This window comes from Portunus trituberculatus, chromosome 38 (genome assembly GCF_017591435.1).
Source record: "Portunus trituberculatus isolate SZX2019 chromosome 38, ASM1759143v1, whole genome shotgun sequence".
Classification (NCBI taxonomy): domain Eukaryota; kingdom Metazoa; phylum Arthropoda; class Malacostraca; order Decapoda; family Portunidae; genus Portunus; species Portunus trituberculatus.
In genome coordinates, this window is record NC_059292.1 from 33,049,043 (window position 1) to 33,071,542 (window position 22,500).

A 22,500-nucleotide genomic window follows, 5' to 3' on the forward strand; every position below is an offset into this window, starting at 1 on the left:
AATCAATATTATGCACAGCTAATATGGCCAACATTTCTTCATTTAATTCCACCTGATAGCTGTAGTAAATCTTTAAATGCCCAGAGGCCTCATAACCTTCTCTGATCTGTCATGATTAATACAAAGACTTTCTGTGATAACTTTAAGCATCATGAATTCTTTCGCTTTATTTTTGCTTCTGAAAAGGTTTTGGCTTCTTTACTCTCAACCTCATTACCCTACATTCTTCAACAAATTAACACATGCTTTCTGTGCCTCCTCTCATATGCAGACAGTAGCATAGTGAATTGTACCCATGTTGTGTTCTGTGCATCTATTTCACAAATGCTTCAGTTCTTCAGGGATTTTATCCATAGTGGCCTCAGCAGAAATGTCTCCATCTTTCTTATCATAGCATTCCTGCATTGCTTTAGTCAGAGCCTTTATCTTTACTTATGATTATATGCATGTTTCAGCTGTCCACCTTTATGGAGGATGTAGGCCTAGTATACAAATACATAGCAAATATTAAGAAGTTTACAAGGATAAGGTTATTTCCGTAACCTGAATTGCACACGAGGGTGTTGCCTCATCCACTACTCGTGCTATGGCAAACATTCTACTAATTTTTTTTACATTTCCCATTTAATGATCTGAAAGACATTATCATTTCTTCAAATATATAATGCTCTTATTTAAACTAGTGCTTTTCCAAAGTAGTAATAGTAGAATTTTGACTTGGTTCTCACCTAAGATGTCCTGGATTCATATCTTAAGCTGAGCAGAGACCAGTTTAGTGTTGTGCTTTCATGTGATGATCCCTGTTCACCTAGCAGCATGTGAGTACAGTTATACGACTTAGACTAAGGAGCTGTTACATTGCTTTTTCATAAAAGATTAGCTATCTTGCCCTGTGTATATATATATATATATATATATATATATATATATATATATATATATATATATATATATATATATATATTGATTGATTGATTTGTTTATTTATTTATTTATTTTCTATTATTTATTTATTTATTTATTTTTTTTTTTTTTTTTTTTTTTTATTTATTTATTTTTTTTTTTTTTTGTGTGTGTGTGTGTGTGTGTATTTACCTAGTTGTAGTTTTACAGGGCCTGGGCTTTATGCTCATGTGGCCCCGTCTCCATATCCACACTTATCCAATCTTACTTTAAAACTATGCACACTCGTTGCAGACACTACTTCTTCATTCAAACTGTTCCACGTCTCAATACATCTTTGTGGGAAACTATACTTTTTAATATCTCTTACACATCTTACACATACAGTATGTGTGTGTGTGTGTGTGTGTATATGGTTGTGTATGTATGTGTGCTGGCTGCAAGAGACCTTAAGTGATATGTGTAGCACTGAGGGATGCATACATGAAAAAAAGGAAATAATATATGAAAGTGTTGTGTATCAAGAAATCAAAGTAACAAAAGCATTCACTCCAAGGGACAAATAAAGCAAGTAAGATCCATTAGTATTTTGAAAGCATGTTTCATATATAGATGAAGATGTTATAGTGCCATCTTTTAGTAATCATTTTGTAAATTAATGGTGATGACATGGAATTAACACTGATGGCAGAGAACACCGGCATCAATGTTTCATATCAAGTTTGTTAATTCTCTCTCTCTCTCTCTCTCTCTCTCTCTCTCTCTCTCTCTCTCTCTCTCTCTCTCTCTCTCTCTCTCTCTCTCTCTCTCCATTTAGAAATATATAGGAAACTTAACTCATAGCTAAGGGTTAGCCTTTTAGATGTAAGCTGATGAAAGATCCAAGATTTACTTATAATGCTAGCTCGATTTTAAGTGAACCTTGTAATAGTGACTTTAGAAAAGAAGATAATATGGAACCGGACCATTTTCTGGAGCATTAGAGTAATAAGTATCTGTTGCTGAAAAGTCTTGCAATACATTTTGGGAAAACATTCCCAGCTCTTAAGCTGGTATCAGTCATGATAAGGAATATTAGTTTGTTAGTCTACTGCAAAACAGTGACTAAATGTTAATTGTTAAATCAAGACATGTGTGCAGGGAAAAGCTTGATGTTCTGTCTCAATTCAAAACACTATAACTGCAGCCATTACAAACTTTAAAATGTGCATTCTGATGTCCATCTATTGTGAAAGTATATAAAATTGGTTCAGTGAAATTAATTTAATTGTTGAATCAGTATCTTTTGTGTTTATCTTGGTTTTCAAAACTATCCATTTAGAGTTATTTATGAAAGAAGAACATTTGTTTTAATTTTTTAATAAGGGAATGTTACCATAGATTTTTATTGCTTTCCAGAATAAGGCACAGTAGTATTGCAAGTGAAAACAACAATGTGTAACTGATCACAGGAACAACATAACAACTATAATTATTTATATTACCTTTTCCTTTATAAAGATTTCTTGATATTCTGAGTAATATACTATCTTACATTACAGCAAATACAGTGTTCAGCGAAGCACTTCCAACTTGGGTGTGTCCTACTATGTGAAGCAAGATTTTTCTACTGATTATCAAGGAAGTATTCGACGATTAGAACAACATGTAGAAGAAGATTTTGTATCCACTCTCAGGAATGCTTGCTTTAAGGAGAAGAATTATAGTAAGTGTATGATGCTTGAAACTTAAGAAAAGTTTTAAAAAAATGAGACTTTACTGCTTTTCACCGTGTGTATAAGTTATTAGAATTTGATATTGCAGGTTGATGTTTCTAAATAACTAAACCATACATTGAAATAATTTTTCCCTTACAGAAGAGAATATGATATGGAGAGCTCGGTCATTTGGTGATGCACAGATGTTCAAGAGAGCCCAGGAACTCCGAACTCCATCGTGTGACTCGCTTCAGAGTTTGTATAATTAAAGGCATAGATCATAGAATCAATTAAGGAAAAGTTGAAACATCACTGCAGCATAGGCCAGTTGACTGAACTAAATTATAGTAAGTGGTCAGTATGTATATTTTGAAATGTGAGTAGTAAAGTAATTTTTTTAAACATTTAAAGATGCACATGATAGATTTACTTAATCTTACTCTTTACTTCAGATAACTTTTACTTTACCTATAGTTGTTGGTAATTATTATAGCTTCTGGCCCTTGCTTAAATGCTGTATTCTGTATATTTATATTTCAGATCTATTTATGATTATGTTAGACTTTGTTGTTATTTCATGCCCTGTTTGTGTAATGTGACTCTTTTCATGGATCATTTTGTCATTATTCTGAAAACATTTAATTTAAATTGAATGCATTATGTATACATATATATAAAGCTTTGCAATATTCATCTTGAAATTTAAAATAAAGTAATCAGGACATACTTTCTTTTAGTCAATTCATAAGATTTCCCCTTGTTGCCTAAAAGAATGATGTTCCTAATCATGGATATACTCAACATGTGTGCAAAGCTTCTTTCTTCACATGTACATACATACATACATACATGCCTTCACAGCAAATCATTAGGTGGCCAGCTGAAGCTTTATGAGGCCTATTTTTTTCTTGTAACATTTTTTCCTATCTATTACTATGACTGAACTAAGTTGTGGTGAAATTATGGATGCAGCTGAATATTTTCCTCCACATACTTTCAGACTTTCTCTAAATAATTTTATGACCATGGAGAACAGAGAGATTAAAGAAGTCAATGAGTAAAGTGTATGAGTGTGAGGTAAATAGATGAAGACATTTGTGAGAATTTAGGAGTGTTGTGTGTGTGTGTTCTTGTGTATGTGTTCGTGTCCCTATGTTTGTACATGTTTGCGCGCTCTCTCTCTCTCTCTCTCTCTCTCTCTCTCTCTCTCTCTCTCTCTCTCTCTCTCTCTCTCTCTCTCTCTCTCTCTCTCTCTCTCTCTCTCTCTCTCTCTCTCTCTCTCTCTCTCTCTCTCTAACAAACATAAGTACACAAAGTTTGGCACATTTGTAAGGAATGTGCTGGAAACACATGTTCAGAATTTTCTGAGGTGTTATCGTAATGAAAGATTTCATCGTTTCATTATATCATTTCCATATTGCATAACTGAAACATGTTTGTTGATTGAAAATTAGTCGTAACTGTGTGGCCCTCACCATGCAAGTGTGTATCACTTTTTACATAACACTTAATATTGCAAAAATTACTTATAAACAAAGTAATCATATAAAAAAAGTTAAATTAATCTTGGTTAGTATTCTCATAACCAATGGTTTCAAATCCATTGTGCTGTAGTGCTGACTAAGAGTACTGTAGGTCATTAGAAACTTTGTAAGACATAATTATTGCAGGGAAACAAAGAAGTAATATATACATGCCCTATAGTTTTGTGATACATACTTAGTTTTAATAAACATGTGATATATTGCACTAGGTCTCTTGTGCAGATTTGGAAAATTGTCAGTAAAGCTTAAGTTGTACATATAAAAGCTCATGGATCAACATCATTAACAAGCAGAATGGTTGCACTTTATTTAGTAAGTATTTTCTGTTAACTATTAAATGACTACTGTAGTTTTGGAAATCAAAGACAAAAGCCAAGTGCTGAGTAAAGGATAGGTAGATCTTTGGAAATCTTACTAAGATTTTAGAGAGAAAGGTTCTTGCAGTCTTCAGTCATAGACTTTTCTTGAAACTGCTTTTTTGTAACCACTTTGGTTATGAATTTTACTATTTTTAAACTGAATAATAGAAGAATAGGTAGTTTGCAGTAAATGAGAAATAACTTGTCATTGAAGCTTAAGGCCTTTGAGTGGTATATTTTTATTAACTACTCTCTGTCATCATAATCACTTATACAAAGGAGAACTGCTGTGAATTTTCTCATAGTCAGTGATGGTATATGGCCAGCAGTTGAGGGCATTTTTTAAAGAATAAAACATTACTTAGTGGAAAATAAAGTGATATCAAGATGCTCCTTGTCATGAGCCACTCAGTCTTATAGTTTAAAATTGCAGAGTTTACCTACTTCAAAGACATTCTCATTTTACTAAATACTATATCCCTGCCTCGCAAGGTCAACCTTTTTTACCTCTAAATGAATTCATAATTTACTCTTGCTTTGGTATGTTGTACTTCACCTTGTTCCAAGTTATTAATACTTCATGTTTGATTGAAGTCTAATACATATACGATTCTTTGAATGCTTTCATGATAAAAAAATTAATAGTTTCTTTCTTGTGTCAACAGATATGATGAGTAGGAAGTGTTAAGTCACTTTGTTAAAAAGACATGCAATGCTAAATTGCAAATTATTTTGTTGAAATATTATGGGATATTTATGAATATACATATATAGAAATTGGTTAAGCTTTTTCTTTATTGTATTTTTATGTAATAAAGTTATTAACAGGTTCTTTTTGGTTTAATGATGCTTTATAAAATATACAGTATGTTATGTATGAAACTTAAGTAATTATGAAAAGAAATGTGTGGGAATACTATGTGTAAGGAGTATGGGGAAGGAATTGTATGAATACATAGAGAGCAACAATTGAAAGAAAAAGATGTAACAATAGAATAAGGTCAGTAGAATCATACTCATTGCTTTATGTATTTACTAAAATCTTAGGTCTAGCACAGAAATTATGCACTGGGACACTTCATTGCTAGTAACTAACAATAGGAAAAAGAACAGTAGTTTGGAAAATTAAGATTATTGGCAGGCAGTGACTATATGGAATGGTGTGATAAGACAAAACACCAGCATTTTATCTATCATATCTATCATAATGCTTCCTCTTCTTGCTCCATCATTCTGGAGACTATTTATTTTACAAGAAAGAACGATTAATGTTTAGATAGTTACAGTTATTGGGATTGAACATCAGTAAAAGTAGATAGACTTCTACTACTTACCACTACTACTACTACTACTACTACTACTACTACTACTACTACTACCACCACCACTACTACTACTACTATTACACAGATAGATATGTTTTATTCAGTGACTCCAATGTGTAGACCTGATGGCATTCTGCACTTCAATATGTTTATCATTAAAAGAGAAAAATATCAATGGTGCAAGGACAAATAGACAACCCATTATTAAGATTAACTTGAGAGAGAGAGATAATTATTTCCTCATTTATAGACATGTAATTCTTTGGTTCTTATTTGTGTAAGCGCCAGTGGGAAGTAAAGGTAGAGAGGTGGGCGAAGGTGGCGCTGCAGAGGCGGCAGGTATATGGCGGTTGGTGGGCGTGTGTGAGCACGTGGCCCCGCAGGCTGCCGGCATCGCGGAAAGAGGCAGGACAATACGGGCATGTGTAGGGCTGCTCACCGCTGTGCTTTCGCTCATGAGATCTGAGAGAGAGAGAGAGAGAGTATGGTCATGACTTACGTATAAGGAAACTATTTTTGTTTGAGGTCTCCAACTTCATGGTCTTCCTTACGGTAATTCGTGTATCTCACAGCCAAGTTCCATCTGAATCACGTGACAATCTATATATACATGAAGACTAAATGTTATACCCTAACAATAAAAAAAAAATAAATAAATAAATAAATCCTTGATTTATATTCGGTGTACCGTGTTCAGCGGAGTTGAAATTTTAACAAAACGTGTGGATAGCTATAGCAACTATTCTTTTCTCTTCTCTGATTTGATTATACATCAAATTAGAGACAAGTTCAACACTATCAAAAGGACTAACTCAAATGGCGTAGGCCTCACCATATTAACTACATGGGTTGTCACTTGTCAGTGCTTTGAGCTTGAAATGAAATAGATCTCTACTTTCCCAAATGGTTAACAAGACTATGAGTCTGGAAGGTTTCAATCTTAAGAGTATGATAATTAATCAGATTAATTTAGATACTTGTAGTAAATAATGTTCCCCGTGACTACGCACTACATGTCCCGGTGGTAAAATCCAATTATCAGTGTTTCCTTACCTAAGCCTGTCTTTCCTGCTGAAGGAGGCGCTGCATGTGCCACATCGAAAGGGTTTGTCACCAGTGTGCGTACGGCGGTGTATTTGTAGATGCACCAGCTGATTGAAGCGCGAAGGACAGTCCGGACAGGCAAATGGGCGGCCAGGAGCATGCAAGCGTTGGTGCTTCGCCAGTGAAGTCTCGTCTCTCCACCAGGACGAGCACAATTGGCATCTAAAAATTATATTTTTTGAGTTAAATTCAAGCAACCAGCATTGTCGCTTCCTATACCCTATCTTGACCTCAATTGACTTGTTACCTCCTTCGTGCGGTGTCACAATATCTCGTGGTATGGCTGGCAAGTGGCAAGAAATTCATAGTACACGTGTCACTTTTTTGACAATCAGATGCATTTCCATCATTGATGTCGTGGAAGTTTATAGCATGCACCATTGCTGTTATCTTCAGAAAAGTATTATAAGTATGAATTTCAAACATAAAAGTTACATCAACATGGCAAGACAGAAGAGTAGATTTCAGACATTTCGAGTAAAGGTTGCCAAGTTAGTATTATACATTTACCAATATTGATGCTGTTTCCAGCTATGCAATATAAATTTTGATTTGTTTTTATTGCATAAATATGAAGTATACCACAACATAATGCCACGGCAGTTACGCTTTATGTTGGGCGGCTTTGATGTCTGAAATTGATATTCTATCCTGTGTTGTATGTCACCGTAGTGAGCTTCGCTTTTTCCTATTTTTTTTAAAGTAGCTACTCATGCGAATGCGTATGAATTATTTACAATATGGGTAATCTCAGGACAAGAGAAAAGTGGGCATGGTATAACCTGAATCCTACAGGTAAAGGTGAGGACGCTCGAGGGCCATCGTTGTCTCCCTTGCTGTACCCTGCAGGTGCGAGACTTTGCGGATCTCTTCTTCTATATCTTTTTCTTTCATGCATGTTGTGATTTTGCAAGTCTTTAACGAGTTCAATATTTATTTCCTTTGAATCTTTCTTATTTCTCAAATTACTTAACTTTTCTCGGGATTTCTGTGCAAAATGCGTTGTTATATTCTTGGCGATATTTTCCGGTATTCCTGATTTGGGATCGTGGAACACTAATTGTGAGGCACGTGAAACTTCCTTTATCCTATCTGAATCCTTTGCGTCATGTTTGGACGCACTTCTAAAGTTTTCAACAGTCTTTACTTCTTCATATTCTTGAAGACGGAGTGCTGCCCATTCATATTCTTCATTTATAGGAAGACGTTTACTTGATGTGTTTCTATGATGCTCAGAGTAACCGTTTTGGTTGTTGTTGAGCAGTGGCGTGGTGGCAGTGGTGGTATTTTTCCAACAATCTGTTGTATGGTAATGCAAGTCGCTGCTCCAGGAGCCTTGCGCTGCTGCTTTGAGTCTTTCAGGTTTGTCATTTGAAATCAACGTTTCTTTTACAGATGTTTCATGGTGACATATTTCAGCACATTGTCTTTCATGTGAAAGTAAATCCCTGGGAATACAATTTTCAACTTTGTTTTCACTCTCTTGTTTCCGCACAACTATTGAACTGATGCTAACTTCTTCATCTATACTCATTTCTTTTTCTGAAATATTATGTGAATGTTTTTGCTTTACTGATCGACATACACGATCTCTAATCTTATGTATGGTAGGAATACGTCCAATCGTTTTTCTGTTGGTTTTGAGTTGATTGCTTTTATCAACCTGGATATTTGTGTCTTCATTCAATCGTCGGGAGGCTGGAATTGGTAGCTCTTCACCAGTATTGGGTTTAAGTTTACCTTTAGAATCTAGAGTGATGTGATGTTCAGACTGCAAAGATGTGGTCGAAGCGTCTATATGCACCGGATTAAGTAGAGGCAAAGTGAAATCATTTCTTTTGACTATATCAAACAAATCATTGACTGAATAATTTTCAGGTTTCATCGTCACATTACCATGCTTGAAGATTAGACGTAGGTTGGTCTCTTTTTTAACTTTCCATAATGCTTCAGTGTCTACCTTTTCAGTGCACTCTGTCTGTTCTTCCCTGCTCGGGTGTACAACTTTCTCCCAGAATGTTGCTTCACGATGTTCCAGCTCTTTTTGTGATTCACTGCATTCGAAAAATCCCTCGTGCCTTCCAAGTCCATCTGTCTGTTCATTGCTAGTTTCTGCTGTAGGTTCTGACGTCTGCTCTTTAGTTCTTTCTTCACAATCTATGAGAGCATCATGAAAAGAGCATGATAATGGTAACCGTGTAGGACACGAAATTGGTGCAATATTTTCATATGTCTTTTTTTCCATTGATTCCACCAACTCACGAAAACTAAACATTGTTCCTTGCTGGATACTATGCTCTTTCTGTAAATATTATATTAGTTAAAGCTTTATGTACTTGAATGTGAATGCATCACAGAATTACACAATCACAAAGTCGTCAGTAACGATACTTTATTCATTAGACCAAGATAAACTGGTACACGAAGAGAATACAGTAGAACACTTTATGCACACGCCCCATTGTTTCAAGTCTTCAGCGGTAAGGACCATCTAGATTCTAGAACGAGCACATCCGTAGGTGGCATGCTGCTCGAGGAGATTAATTTTGTTTTCTTTTTTTTTCTTTCTTTCTCCACCAGCTTTATCCGTATCTGATAGGCGAGAGGAGCGGCTGCTTGTAAACTTGGTACACAACGTCACGAGCGCTGGCTGAGTACTAACCACACGGACCGGAGAGAATACTTAGGAGTGCCCTGCCCGCGACGCCAGGCAGAACAGATCACCCGGGGAAAGAAGCCATACCCCGCCCCGCCACCTCCACCCCCCTCTCTCTCTCTCTCTCTCTCTCTCTCTCTCTCTTTGAGAGAGAGAGAGAGAGAGAGAGAGAGAGAGAGAGAGAGAGAGAGAAAGTTTATCAATATACACTGTCTACCATGATTTTCCCCATTAAAAAAAAAAAAAAAAAATAGTATGAAGACGAAAAACGTCAGTTTGAAATGTTTGTCAAAGGGAGGGTTGGGAACGTCTGTCATCACAGAGTCAACGATGGAGCTTCATGAGTGACGCTCCCAGTATTCGAAATGTTGCATAAACAAATGTCGTTTTTCCAAAGTATCGTACTTTTTCCAATTCTCATTACCGCGTCTTGGTTTACTTGAAGAGATTAGTAAAAACTAAATCTTTCGAGGTAATCAGTCAGTCAAAAACTTGGATCGCATAAACCCCTTAGACTATTCTAGATCTAGAAGCAACGTAAGTACTTAACCATTTAAAACGGAGAATATATATATATATATATATATATATATATATATATATATATATATATATATATATATATATATATATATATATATATATATATATATATATATATATATATATATATATATATATATATATATATATATATATATATATATATATATATATATATATATATATATATATATATATATATATATATATATATATATATATATATATATATATATATATATATATATATATATATATATATATATATATATATATATATATATATATATATATATATATATATATATATATATATATATATATATATATATATATATATATATATATATATTTAACACATGCTAAGATACAAATGATACATGCTGATAGTAAAAATGCAGAACGTATTCTCTCTCTCTCTCTCTCTCTCTCTCTCTCTCTCTCTCTCTCTCTCTCTCTCTCTCTTAATCGCGCGCACGTGTGTGTGTGTGTGTGTGTGTGTGTGTGTGTGTGTGTGTGCATTCACCTCATAGAATTGCCAAGAGTCTGTGTTAGAAGCTTCATTATAACTGTAATATCAATACCGTTCATAGCGACGTTGCAGGCCTTCTTGACACACACACACACACACACACACACACACACACACACACAGTATTCAACCAACGCTGCTGCTTATCAATTCTGAGACTAACGTGAAATCCACCCCGCTGCACTGACTTGGCGTCACTTCCGCGTTGGAAGACCCGGCAGGAAGATAATTCTCTTAAGTGTGATGACGTCATGCGTCTTAATATCTACACTGACGGCTCTCTTTACGCCTAGGGCACTGAGGGACAGTTGTCCTCCTCGCGGATGACTCACTTGTCCTCGCAGGCCATCCTGGCGGAAGCTCTGTCCTGATGCAGTATAGAGGGGAGAACTCTTGCTCAAGCCCACCACCGCCACCTTCATCCAGTTATACTTGTTCATCCACAAGGGATTATAAAAAATTTCTTTCTACACTGAACCGCAGCTGTCATGAATGTCATGTTACCATTAATAGTTTAATCAGTGTTAATACAAATATCGATACTAATTTCTTTCATATTTAGTTTTAGATGTGTAAATATTTACGTTGATATAGATATTAATATCGGTATCATGTTTATTCTCACATGGTCTCTGCAAACTTCATAAGAAGCCAAGGAGAAAGATTCACAGCTGGATTTTCTTCCATGTCAGACACTGAGGGGAAAGAGTGGGCTGAGCAGACCAACAAGTTGCCAAGACGGCTCTTTCAATGTCGAACATCACAGCACCAGCAAAGAAGATAATCAGGAGAGGCTACAGGAAAGTGACCAATCCTCCGTACAAGAAGGCTCCTGCCCTCCATCTGTCATCTGTTAGATACTCAAGCTAAAGTGAGTTCTGAATGTATTATGGAGTTCACTTCTGACGCATAATAAGTTATAGAATGTCAAACATACACACTCTACATCTACACCAACAGAACTTCATAATGGGATATTGTGAAGCTATAGACTATAGACTCGTATAGAGAAACACACTGTGAAGCTACACACACACACACACACACACACACACACACACACACACACACACACACACACACACACACACACCGCGTAGTGTAGTGGTTAGCACGCTCGACTCACAATCGAGTGGACCCGGGTTCGTGTCCCGGGGCCGGTGAGGCAAATGGGCAAGCCTCTTAATGTGTGGCCCCTGTTCACCTAGCAGTAAATACGTAGGTGCGGGATGTAACTCGAGGGGTTGTGGCCTCGCTTTCCCGGTGTGAGGAGTGTGTGTTGTGGTCTCAGTCCTACCCGAAGATTAGTCTATGAGCTTTGAGCTCGCTCCGTAATGGGGAAGACTGGCTGGGTGACCAGCAGACGACCGTTGTGAATTACACACACACACACACACACACACACACACACACACACACACACACAGAAACAAACAAACAAACACCATAGATTATTTTTGGGAAGATTTTTTTTTTTTCAGCAATCATGCTATTTACATAATGCTTGTTTTACTCATATGTAAGAGCAGGAGCAACCACGATAACAGTTACAACAGCAACAAGAGGAGAAGAAGCAGCAGCTGCTGCAGCAGCAAAATAACAACGACAACAATAACAACAACAGTATCATCATCAGCAGCAGTATAACATTAATATCAGCAGTGTCAACAGCAGGTTCAAACAAATCTGTTCTCACTGGATGGTTTGAAATATTTTTTATCTGCACTTTCCTTTAGCCTCGTCATTAACTGTGGCTTTTGTGAGGCAGGGAGGCTGACGGACAGTGCAGTTCCAGCTATGGTAAGGCGTTACATCTCCATGTATACACGTATGTAATGCTAGCATGTCCTAATACTGTATACACATGTATGACATAAAAAAATGGTACGTGTGTGTGTGTGTGTGTAAGTTATATGTCATAAGAATCAGGATGTCAGTGAATCTTGTTTTTGAAGTGCCACATGTTGATACATTTTCGACCTTGATCATCTGAAAAAAAAAAAAAAAAAATCAATATATAAGTAGATAGTTAAACAAAATTATGTTAGAGGAGGTGAGCAAAGGATGTTTGTTTCTGTCACGTGCCATCCAGCAGGAGCTTGGCGGTATCCCTGGACCTGTATCCGTTGCATGCCGTTGCTCGGGAATGAGACAGGTGGGATGCAGCCATCCATCTATTACTACTTTTTTTTTAATATGTATTCATAAAATATTTTCTTATATTATCTCCCCCACTGACAGTGAGGGTATTTAGGTGTAAATGAGAGACTGGCGGGTGTGGCTCACGCAGCCAAACCCACACCCTTCCCCGTCTTGCCGTTTTTGCTCCGCCCCGCGCTGCAACGCGACCTTGTTGCTGTTCCTTGTCCAGCAGCTGCTCAGGCAATGCGGCTGCATTTTGCAGCCGGCTGCACAAACGTTGTTGTAAGCAGCCGCAAATTACCCCGTGTAAACTCCCCTTAACCCCTTCATGCAATGTACACCAATATCCGACCACCGTAAACAAAATTAATATGATTAGATATGCCACACAAATAAAGAAAATAAGTATATGTTAGAAATTAATCAAATTAATAATGAATTAATTTGTTTACTATTGATTTATTTTAATCACCTAGATAATGCGAATACCTAAAAACACGATATTGTAACAAGACTCTCTCTCTCTCTCTCTCTCTCTCTCTCTCTCTCTCTCTCTCCCCACGCCCCGTGTTCTACATTGAACCCAAGAATGATGATGATAATGATAATGATGATGATGATGGTTATGTACGTAGTACATGGTTGTCTGTAGATCGAAAATATCTGGAACATCTTGGCCTTCCAAGCAAGTTAATCATACACAAAGGAGCTCAGTGGACGTCCCTGTTTTGCTATATAAGCTTGTATATCGTAATTTCATATAGCTAGGATTTTATTGATCTTTACGTCATTGTCTGGAGCGTGAGTGGCGTGGATGACATCATCGGTGACGTCATGAATTCTGCTTAGTGGGGCTCCGCCATGCAGTGGGTATTATGCATTAATAAAGTTTGTTGGAACTTTGTTATACTTTTGTTATTACATTTATTTATGATTACTAGCTGAAGTAGCCTACATGATGCAAAATGGAGTGTTTTTTTTCTGAAATAGTGTGCGAGAAAGAGGAGCACCGGCACCTCACGCTTGGAACGGTAGACGTCGACCAATGAGCGTCAGTTGTGTCTAGTGTGCCGGACGGTTGGGGTGTTCAGCGCTCTTTCCGAGTTGGTTGTCATTGACAGTAGTGTTGATTCAATTTATTCGTGGATTTCTTGGATAGCCGTCGTCTTGGAACACAGGATTGCCGCCGAGAGACTGGAAGGCTGCAGGTATGTTGCTAATACAGCAGGAAACGCCACAGAGAGGCGAGTGGCAGCTGCTACTGATACACGGTGGCCAACGTTTGCAGGAATAAGCGTTTTTCTCTGTCTTTCCCCCTCTCTTTCTCTCTCCCATGCCATTGTTTGAATCGTGCAGATGGTAGGCTGGCAGTGCGGGCTGAGTGAGTGACAACGAGGAGTTATCCCGCTGAGGTAGTGCAAGGGTGGTGAACTGGGGAGGAACACAGACTATAGTACTGCCGCCGCGGCGGTGGCAGGGGAGGGTCGCGGCGCTAGGCCCTCTTTGCCCTGACATCAGTTTGCGCCTCCTCCAGCTACCCTCAGATGTGTTGAGATACGTTGCTGGCGCCAGGTGTGCCCAACACTAACCGATCTCTTAGGTCTTGGTGAGGGCCCCACATGGCGTTAGGCCTACCCCTCAGGGTGTGGAGGGCGGGGCTGGGGGAGGATTGCCGGGTTCTTTTTTTGTGTTCCCGCCGCCACGTGAGGGTGGCTGAGTGATGGGTGTCCAAGCAGATGGACTGCTGGCTGATTTGACGCCCGTATGTAGGTGACAGTAGACGGACAGTATATATAAGGCCATTAAAGTTGTCAGTTTCGTTTGGACCTATGTCGATTCAGTTAGATTAGTTCTTGCTGTTTTGCGAAGAATTGCTGGTTATTGGTGATTCTTATTTCTATATCCTTGTGTATGTAGGAGCCTAAATCAGCCTTCCAAGTCATGTGTAATATTTAGATGAGTTTGAAAATGATTTTTAATTCATTATCATCTATTTGCTTAGTTTTTAAGTTAGAGAGGGAAGAATTAAAAATGACATTCATTCGCCTCGCTGAGAAGCCTCGTTTCATCCTTCGTCAGCAGTTGACGGAGTGAACTGCACATCATCTGCTTGTCACGAAAAAAAAAAAAAAAAATGGACAGTGATTTGCTGAGCGGTGTAACTTACGGTCGTGTACTGTAGGCTGCGTTGACTTACCGCGCCGTGTATGGTTTCTTGACGCGTAAGCAGCATTAACTTTCTGAGGTGATAATGTGTTTACTGGATTGTGAATTGATGACTATGTGGCTCAGACTACATGTAGTTTGTCCAGTAGTCATTGTATTAAAAACAAGTGATATTTGGATGAGCTCTTAACAGCCTAAGGACAAACCTTGGTGATCGTTGCTGAGCGTTGTGCTACAGCAGTGGTCTGTCCCCACTCAGGCCTCGTCCCCGCCCCCGCCCGCCACCCGCCAGTCTTCCGGGTTCGCCTGCAGGCAAGACAACCGAACAACTTGTTTGCCGACATTGAATGTTTTTTTTTTTTTTTTTTCTCTTTTTTTCATGTCTTCTAGTTCTTGTTTTCCTTGGAAGCTACTCAATCTGTTTACGGCAATCTCTTTGGTACCAGTTGTGTCTGACTGCCATAGTGTTGGATATTCATGATTGCATGCATTTAGAACATAAATTAGGCTTATTTCCTTTGCAGCCCATTGTACTCCAGTAATACTTTCAAAGTGATGCAGCCGTCAGTTTACGAGGTGTAACAGTACAAGTGCAGATTTCAACTGTCTTGTTTCCTTTGATGATATTTTACAGTAGTTATGAAAGCGGTTACCTTTCATTGTGGGTTGCTTGCCAGCTGTTATTACGTAGATGCATTGTGGGTTGCTTGCCAGTTGTAATTGCGTACGTACCGCTTGTATACGTTCACGCCTTTAGCTGCAGACATGCTATGTATAGGGGAGCGTATCAAAATGCAAATTTATATAATTTCAGAAAAATTGACGTATGAGACGAGTGCTGATCCTCGGTGTTCAGGCCGTGTTGGACTGATTAAGGTAGCACGTTAGCAGTAGAATTAAAGAATATTTTTTAAGAGCTTATAGTGCCAGCGATTTAACGAGGCAGCGTCTCGTCGGTAGAAAGCTGCTGTGGTTAATGGTGGTGACGGGGATAGTAATGTATAATTGTACCGATAAGGGGACGCGATTATATACCGTTGGTAGGTGGCAACACAGGGTGAGGATGAAGAACATTAGAAACCATTATCATAACAGTCATGCCACTAATTGGAGTGAAGAGCCGCGTTAGCAGCCCCCACAGAACAATACCGCCAGGGCGTTGTGGAGTGTGCTTGACAGACGGCAGTGCAGCACTGCATCTTGTACCGGTGGACGGCGTGTGGTGGCGACGCTAGTTGAGGAGCCGTCAGGTAATGGTAGTGGTGGTGTGAGGAATGATGGAGACGTTGTTTATTGGCTGTTGGGCGAGCAAGGCCACAGTTAACCACAGTAATATAACGGATAGCCTCCCGCCTTCCTTCTCTTCTTTCCTCCAGCCACTCTCACTGTCATGAGTCTTCTGCAGAATGAGAACAATCATATGTAGGTGTATTTTTAACTGCCTCTGAAGGGAAGTGGTGGATGTCCTCAGTGACCCCGCTTGTGGTTAGTGGGCTGGCGTTATGCTAAACTTGCAATCAGCGGTGATGGCGATGGTAACACATAACCAGAGTTGTCCTCCTTCCCGTTCATTCCCTGGTTGCCTTTCCGACAGTGTTGTATTCAAGTATATCTACAAAGAACAAATCCTCAACATGTATTTGTTGGTGTTGAGAGAGAGAGAGAGAGAGAGAGAGAGAGAGAGAGAGCGTGTCCTGAGCGGAAGAAGCGGGATAGTAGCACATCTTGGGGGCGGATCCGGGTGTTTCCGCCTGCTGCCTCCCAGCCGGCCAGATGGTCGCATTGTTTCCTGGCCACCACCTGCCCGCTGCCTGGCCGCCTCGCCGCCCCTCGCCTGGATCGCTGCCGCCGCCCATCACGACAAAGTCCTAATGAAAGTCCTGTTCTGTATGTAGACGAATGCACGAAAATCTGTTTTGTGTTGACTCGTGAACTCTTATATATCTAGTTATCTATCTCCTCTTTGGCCTTCCTCCCTGGTGGCGAGGGTTTGGTCCAGTAACTTCCAGGAGAGAGAGAGAGAGAGAGAGAGAGAGAGAGAGAGAGAGAGAGAGAGAGCCTTGGTACGTGTACAATACTTATTAACAGAGTTTCATTTCACATTTACGTTTTATTTTGTTTAGACGTGGGATTATTGCCATATGTTTGTTTCTTCCTCAAGTCTTATGCGCTGCATGAGGTGACACTGCATGGTGATTGCATTTTATTGCAAATTCGAGCGGCAAACTGTGAAGAAAGACATGGACCAGGAATCCCTAGTCTGAAGCTGTTTCGTCGGGCGGTGAGCGTGACGCTGCCTGTCATCGTCCTTTGCGGTGTGTTGCTGGTGTCCTCCGTCTGCTACAGGGAACTGCGCACTACGCAGTGTCATTGCCAGGTCTGCTAACTGCGCGGCCCACCATGTTGGATGTTCTCTTCATTCCTCCCCAGTGTAGAGATTCGGGCGTGTACTATCGTATCCGTGAAATAAAGCCCCGAGACTCGCATAGCAATATAGTACACCTGCCACCCACCCACTTCATTACTTCATTTGCAAATAAGATTGAATTTGATAGACAAAAACATTCACTGCCTCACACCACCACAGACAGAGGGAATACTTACATACGGTGTACTGCTGAAAATTTGCCAACCCTGTCAACATAACATAACAAAGTTCGGATCACTTGGAGGAGCCGCTCTCATCCCCGCTACACCTAACAGTAGGTAACCAGATGGTGTGGTACCCAAGGCTCTTGTGGAGCCGCTTGTCACGTCCGTCCCCTGACACCAGATCAGCCGAGTGAGAGAACATAAAGACGCTATCATGGTGTCGGTAAAAGCGATGTTTGGCAGCACTGTAGTCTCCTGTTTTTCGTGCTCTGTGTTCGCTGGACACGGTGCGTGGTAGGATGCTTTGATGGTATTAGGCTTATTCCACCTGTTGGCTGCAGCCGTGCTAGCGTGGCCTGGATTCTCGGGAAGGCGCTCGCATATCGCGGGTAGCAGCACAGGCTCCTCGTCCTTCACTCAGCGTCTTGTCAATGCCGACCAGTGAAAATGGAAGGTGAAAGCAACAATAATGTTTGTGAGAGTGGAGATAATTAAATCGTTTCATTAACTAACATGACTGCAAATTAAATTCACGAAGTTTTTTTTTTTTCTGAGCAAGTCCTGATAAACATTGATACAGTTAGAGATGGACACAAGGCCTGATGCATGAGCGATACTTAACGACAAACAACGAATAAAACTTAAATCATGAATGGAGGTTGTGAAACTCTGTCAAGTAAATAACATCTTATTATCTTGTCAAGGACGATTTCGTTGAGACATTTTGTTAATTACCAATAAGGACTTCTTATGCTATTCGAGTTGAAAATAAGCATCTCGCAACATAACAAATGGCTTTCATAAAACTACTCGTGAAACAGTTGGGACATCATAGCACTAACATTTCACCATACTACGTCCAACATATAGATGCATATAAACTGTATGTGCTTGCATTGCAGCACCAGGACAATAAAGGTGTGTTGTGGCTGGTTCGTGCTTGAACCCGTCCCTGAATGCAGCACTCATATTGCAAGGCAGCTGTTGATGGGCCTCCGTAGTCTTGGCGTGCCTGGCTTCGCAGTGTCTGCTAGGATAATGACAGAATACGCCTGGCTGCACAATTTAGCTATGTAAGTTTATTTATGGAAAGATGATCTTACCCATTTGTCGTTGCAACGACAGGGATGGACGCACCTGCAGTCTTGATCTGAAATAGATTCAAGGGCGGCGTACACGGTGTAGTCTGCTTGGCGAGCGGTGCAGGACGACTTTGCTCCCAAGCTGGCGGTGCTTCCATGCGTATAATGCGATAATTATTGCGTGCGAGACGGAAGCAGAATGAATGATGCCGGAGCAGTGGACACATACCGTGTGTGTGTATGTGTGTGTGTGTGTGTGTGACATACATGTGGTGATTCTCAAGGTGACGACGTTTGTGGACACTTTCCAAGCCGCATGATGGTGGAGGGACGAGGAAAGAAGCAAACATGTAATGACACAGGGAACAGCCAGCCTGGCGGCTGCCTCAAGGTTGTGCACGGGAGGGATTCGGCGGCTCTTAAAGTGTTTTTTGGAGGGCGCCAGATTAGCGCTATATCAACACACTTTTAAGATGTTCCTGCATGCCGGCGTGCACAGCAATGCAGCAAGTGTGTGGTGTGTGGCCCTGCTGTTCACCGTCCTAAGGAGCAGAGCGGCGCGTCAGCCCGGCGTCTCTTTCTGGTTTGTTTACACTTGCGGCGACCACATGGCTGGCCGCTCATTGGGCTCTCCCACGCACCCATCGGGTTCTTTTTGTCGGGCTGGGCTTGTTTACATTGCATGATAGCATCAACTAGGCGTCGTGCTTCACGCCTCACCGCCGCACGGGCTTGACCTACATCAAACGCTTAGAATCACAGCGATAGTAGTGACCATGTAGGTACTGTACATATAGCAGTGCAGTATGACGGCCTTGGCTGCTGCCACAGCTGCTGCTGCCGCCTCCGCCACCGCCGCCGCCTGATGCTGCAGTTCAAAATCAATATGTATATCGAAAAAATCAGTCACCTGACACATGGCTTGTGTGTTTTAGCGCACGTGGCGGCCTTGCACTGTACTGCTTGAGTTGTCTCTAGAGGTGATTTACTGTTAGGTGTTCAAACTTTCCCAGTGTTTCATATAGAAGAAGAGGAAGAAAAATATTCACTGCGATTGCAGCACTGGAGTATGCACGCTCTCAACTTCACATCGCTCTGCCTGTAGCCTGTGCTTATTGGTCTGCCATCTGGTGACCCTCAGACCTCACCCGGCCACTGATGCCAGTCAAGAGCCCTGACTCCTGACTCTGTCTCTAGCTTGAAGCCTGTCAGTCCATGCTGCCATGCTACCCACTGGAGCACGGTTGGATTCCATTCAGCTTTTTAACGAATTACGGAGCTAATTGTTGGAGGTGACGAAGGAAGAGTCAGGCTTGTTTGTATGACGCGTGAACTGCGCCTCAGCCGGCGCACGCTTGAGGTCACCAAGGGCGGGGTGGGGCCGCTCATGATGGTACCGCGGCACAACAACTGTCGACTCAGCTAGTTTATTCCTAGGTGGTGATTGTGAACTCAAACTTTATAGTCAATCACTGGGAAAATGTGACAACCGTTTTCCCACGAAGGTAAACAGATGTACTACGTATGTATTAACGCATGGGTCACACCGTATGGAGGGATGCATAGATGAACTGGTATTAGTGTATCAAATACTTTCTTGACATTAAGGTGAAGCAGTGTGTGTGTGTGTGTGTGTGTGTGTGTGTGTGTGTGTGTAAGAAAAGCAAACAGACCGGCCGATGTTATGACAAGTCTAAATGTCTTGTCTTACTCATGCTTTGATTAATGTACCACATTATCTCTCTCTCTCTCTCTCTCTCTCTCTCTCTCTCTCTCTCTCTCTCTCTCTCTCGTTATCGTAACGAGAGAGAATGCACCAATAACATAACAGGTGGAGGGAAGGGAGAGGGAAGGAGGGCGGGCAGAGTGATATGTTATGAAGAGCTCAGTCAGTCATAGAGTACCCTTGAGAACTAAGATAAGGAGCCGCACTAGGGAGAACCACGTGGGTATTACTAGATTTCACTATTATCCTTGGAAGTGGTGTTTGCTTGCACTGCCTGTGTGTGTGTGTGTGTGTGTGTGTGTGTGTGTGTGTGTGTGTGTGTGTGTGTGTGTGTGTGTGTGTGTGTGTAGTGAGACTAATAAGCTAATGTAACCCATCCACTCGTCACCCAGAGTCAGTATTACCCCTTTCAGTACTGGGACGCCTTTCTACCTTGAGTTTTGGGTGTGATTAGATGATTTTATTAACATTATGAAGGATCTATGGGGATCAGAAGATCAATGGACAGTTTTCACTATTTCAATCTCTCACATAAGTATCTGAAGCTCTATAAAATCACTAGATAGTAACCAGAATGAATATGAAAACGTCCTGATGCTGAAGGGGTTAAGTGCGTATTACAAACTTAATTAATCTGCTTCTATAAGGTGAAGAGGTGAAAGAGCGTAGGAGATAATGCAGCCTATATACACGTGTCGAAACATGGGAAGCATACTTATATTAGTCACAGTCATGCGTGTGTTCAAAGACTGGATAACGAAATGTCAGATGAATCAGAGACCATGCGGTTTCTTTGTATGCTGTAGGCCGGATGAGAGAGAGAGAGAGAGAGAGAGTAAATATCAGTAGTAGTAGCGCACGTGATATCCGAGCCCGCCACACCACACCACACCACGCCACGCCACGCCACGAATGTAAACAGTGGACCATGTGATGTGTGCGTACGTCCCTTCCTCTGTCCGTCCGTGGGGCAGCGAGGCAGTGGGACGCGGCGCTCTGAGTCATTGCCCGAAGCTCTGTGGCCTTATCGCAGCTTGATATCTTGTTTGTTTTCATGCATCCATAACTGCGATTCGAGGGTGCCTTATTTACTGGTGTTTACGGCGTCCCTGAGGGCTTCTCGGGATTCACTTGAGCGTGTTTATCCTCCGAGGGCGTCCGTAGTCTAGGTGTTCGGCTGTGGTGGTAGTGGTTTGGGGGATGCGGTGGTGATAATAGAGCAGATTTGGTGAGCAGATCTATTGCACGGGTTTTGTCATATGCCTTGTGTGTGTGTGTGTGTGTGTGTGTGTGTGTGTGTGTGTGTGTGTGTGTGTGTGTGTGTGTGTGTGTGTGTGTGTGTGTGTGTGTGTGTGTGTGTGTGTGTGTGTGTGAAAAGTCAATTCATAGCTCATCAGTTGACAGCGATAACATACTTTCATATTGCGTACACACACACACACACACACACACACACACACACACACAGGAAAAGGTCAATTTCAAATAACAAAGGCAACCTCTGGAGTCGTAGTAACACTAGTAGTAGAGTGTGGTGGTGGTGGTAGTGGTGGTGGTGTTTTCCGGTGTGTGTGTTTGTATGTATGTATGTGTGTGTTTTGTTTACGTTTACACTCCCGTTTACGTGACGTAGGGAGAGGGGTCAGGCAAGGTGATGGTGGTGGTGGTGGTGGTATGGAGGGGGGTGTTTTAGTGTTGTGGTGGTGGGGAAGGGGATAGGAAGGCAGCGTAGAGGTATGTTGGGTGTTGGCGCTGCTGCAAGGTGAAGGAGGGGGTGAAAGACCTCATTTTGCACCTGTACTACCTGCGTGAATGGCTTCTTAACACACACACACACACACACACACACACACACACACACACACACACACACACACACACACACACACTTTACTCTTCATCCTCCTCATGCGTTGCTCTTACTTTTATTTTTTTCTTCGTTTTTAACACATTTGGCGTAAATATTTGTGGTTTATTTAAAATGTTTACATCCTCAGCTACGCGGATATCCGGCTGCTCTCTTCCCTGCGCCTCTTCCTCTTCCTCTTTCCTTTTCCGCCCTGCTTGTCTGAGGGAGGTGAAAGACTTGCTATAGGTGGCGGCGAGCGACTTTCTTCGTTATAGTAGGA

At 40.8% G+C, this 22,500-nt stretch overlaps 3 protein-coding genes across 9 annotated transcripts in view; 2 read left to right on the forward strand and 1 right to left on the reverse strand.

Annotated features, from left to right (window-relative positions):
* Positions 1-5,334, forward strand: part of LOC123514833 (dnaJ homolog subfamily B member 12-like) — a 17,757-nt gene extending 12,423 nt beyond the window's left edge. The window contains exons 6-7 of the mRNA XM_045273069.1: positions 2,445-2,608; positions 2,760-5,334. Coding sequence (XP_045129004.1) covers positions 2,445-2,608; positions 2,760-2,869 — 274 coding nt within the window. The 3' untranslated portion in view covers positions 2,870-5,334. The remainder of the gene's footprint in view (positions 1-2,444; positions 2,609-2,759) is intronic.
* On the reverse strand, positions 3,783-9,625 carry LOC123514832 (zinc finger protein 181-like). The gene is made up of 3 exons (XM_045273068.1): positions 7,715-9,625; positions 6,882-7,094; positions 3,783-6,290 (listed from the first exon to the last, which is right to left on the reverse strand). Exons 1-3 carry the CDS (start codon positions 9,205-9,207, stop codon positions 6,098-6,100), a joined length of 1,899 nt encoding a protein of 632 aa, XP_045129003.1. The 5' UTR covers positions 9,208-9,625; the 3' UTR covers positions 3,783-6,097.
* Positions 9,626-13,850: 4,225 nt separating this feature from the next.
* LOC123514763 (ras-specific guanine nucleotide-releasing factor RalGPS1-like) overlaps positions 13,851-22,500 on the forward strand; it is a 101,742-nt gene continuing 93,092 nt past the window's right edge. For all 7 annotated transcript variants that reach the window (XM_045272876.1, XM_045272877.1, XM_045272881.1 and 4 more), the window contains exon 1: positions 13,851-14,013. The gene's annotated coding sequence lies outside the window, so the exon portion shown is untranslated. The remainder of the gene's footprint in view (positions 14,014-22,500) is intronic.

What these genes read in the sequence shown, in the direction of transcription:
- LOC123514832 (XM_045273068.1), bottom strand. Translation starts at nt 9,207, where the DNA reads ATGTTTAGTTTTCGTGAGTTGGTGGAATCAATGGAAAAAAAGACATAT. An exon ending in CCTTTACCTGTAGGATTCAG is followed by an intron (nt 7,095 to 7,714) that starts GTTATACCATGC and finishes TATAATTTTTAG; the next exon opens with ATGCCAATTGTGCTCGTCCT. An exon ending in AGCAGGAAAGACAGGCTTAG is followed by an intron (nt 6,291 to 6,881) that starts GTAAGGAAACAC and finishes TCTCTCTCTCAG; the next exon opens with ATCTCATGAGCGAAAGCACA.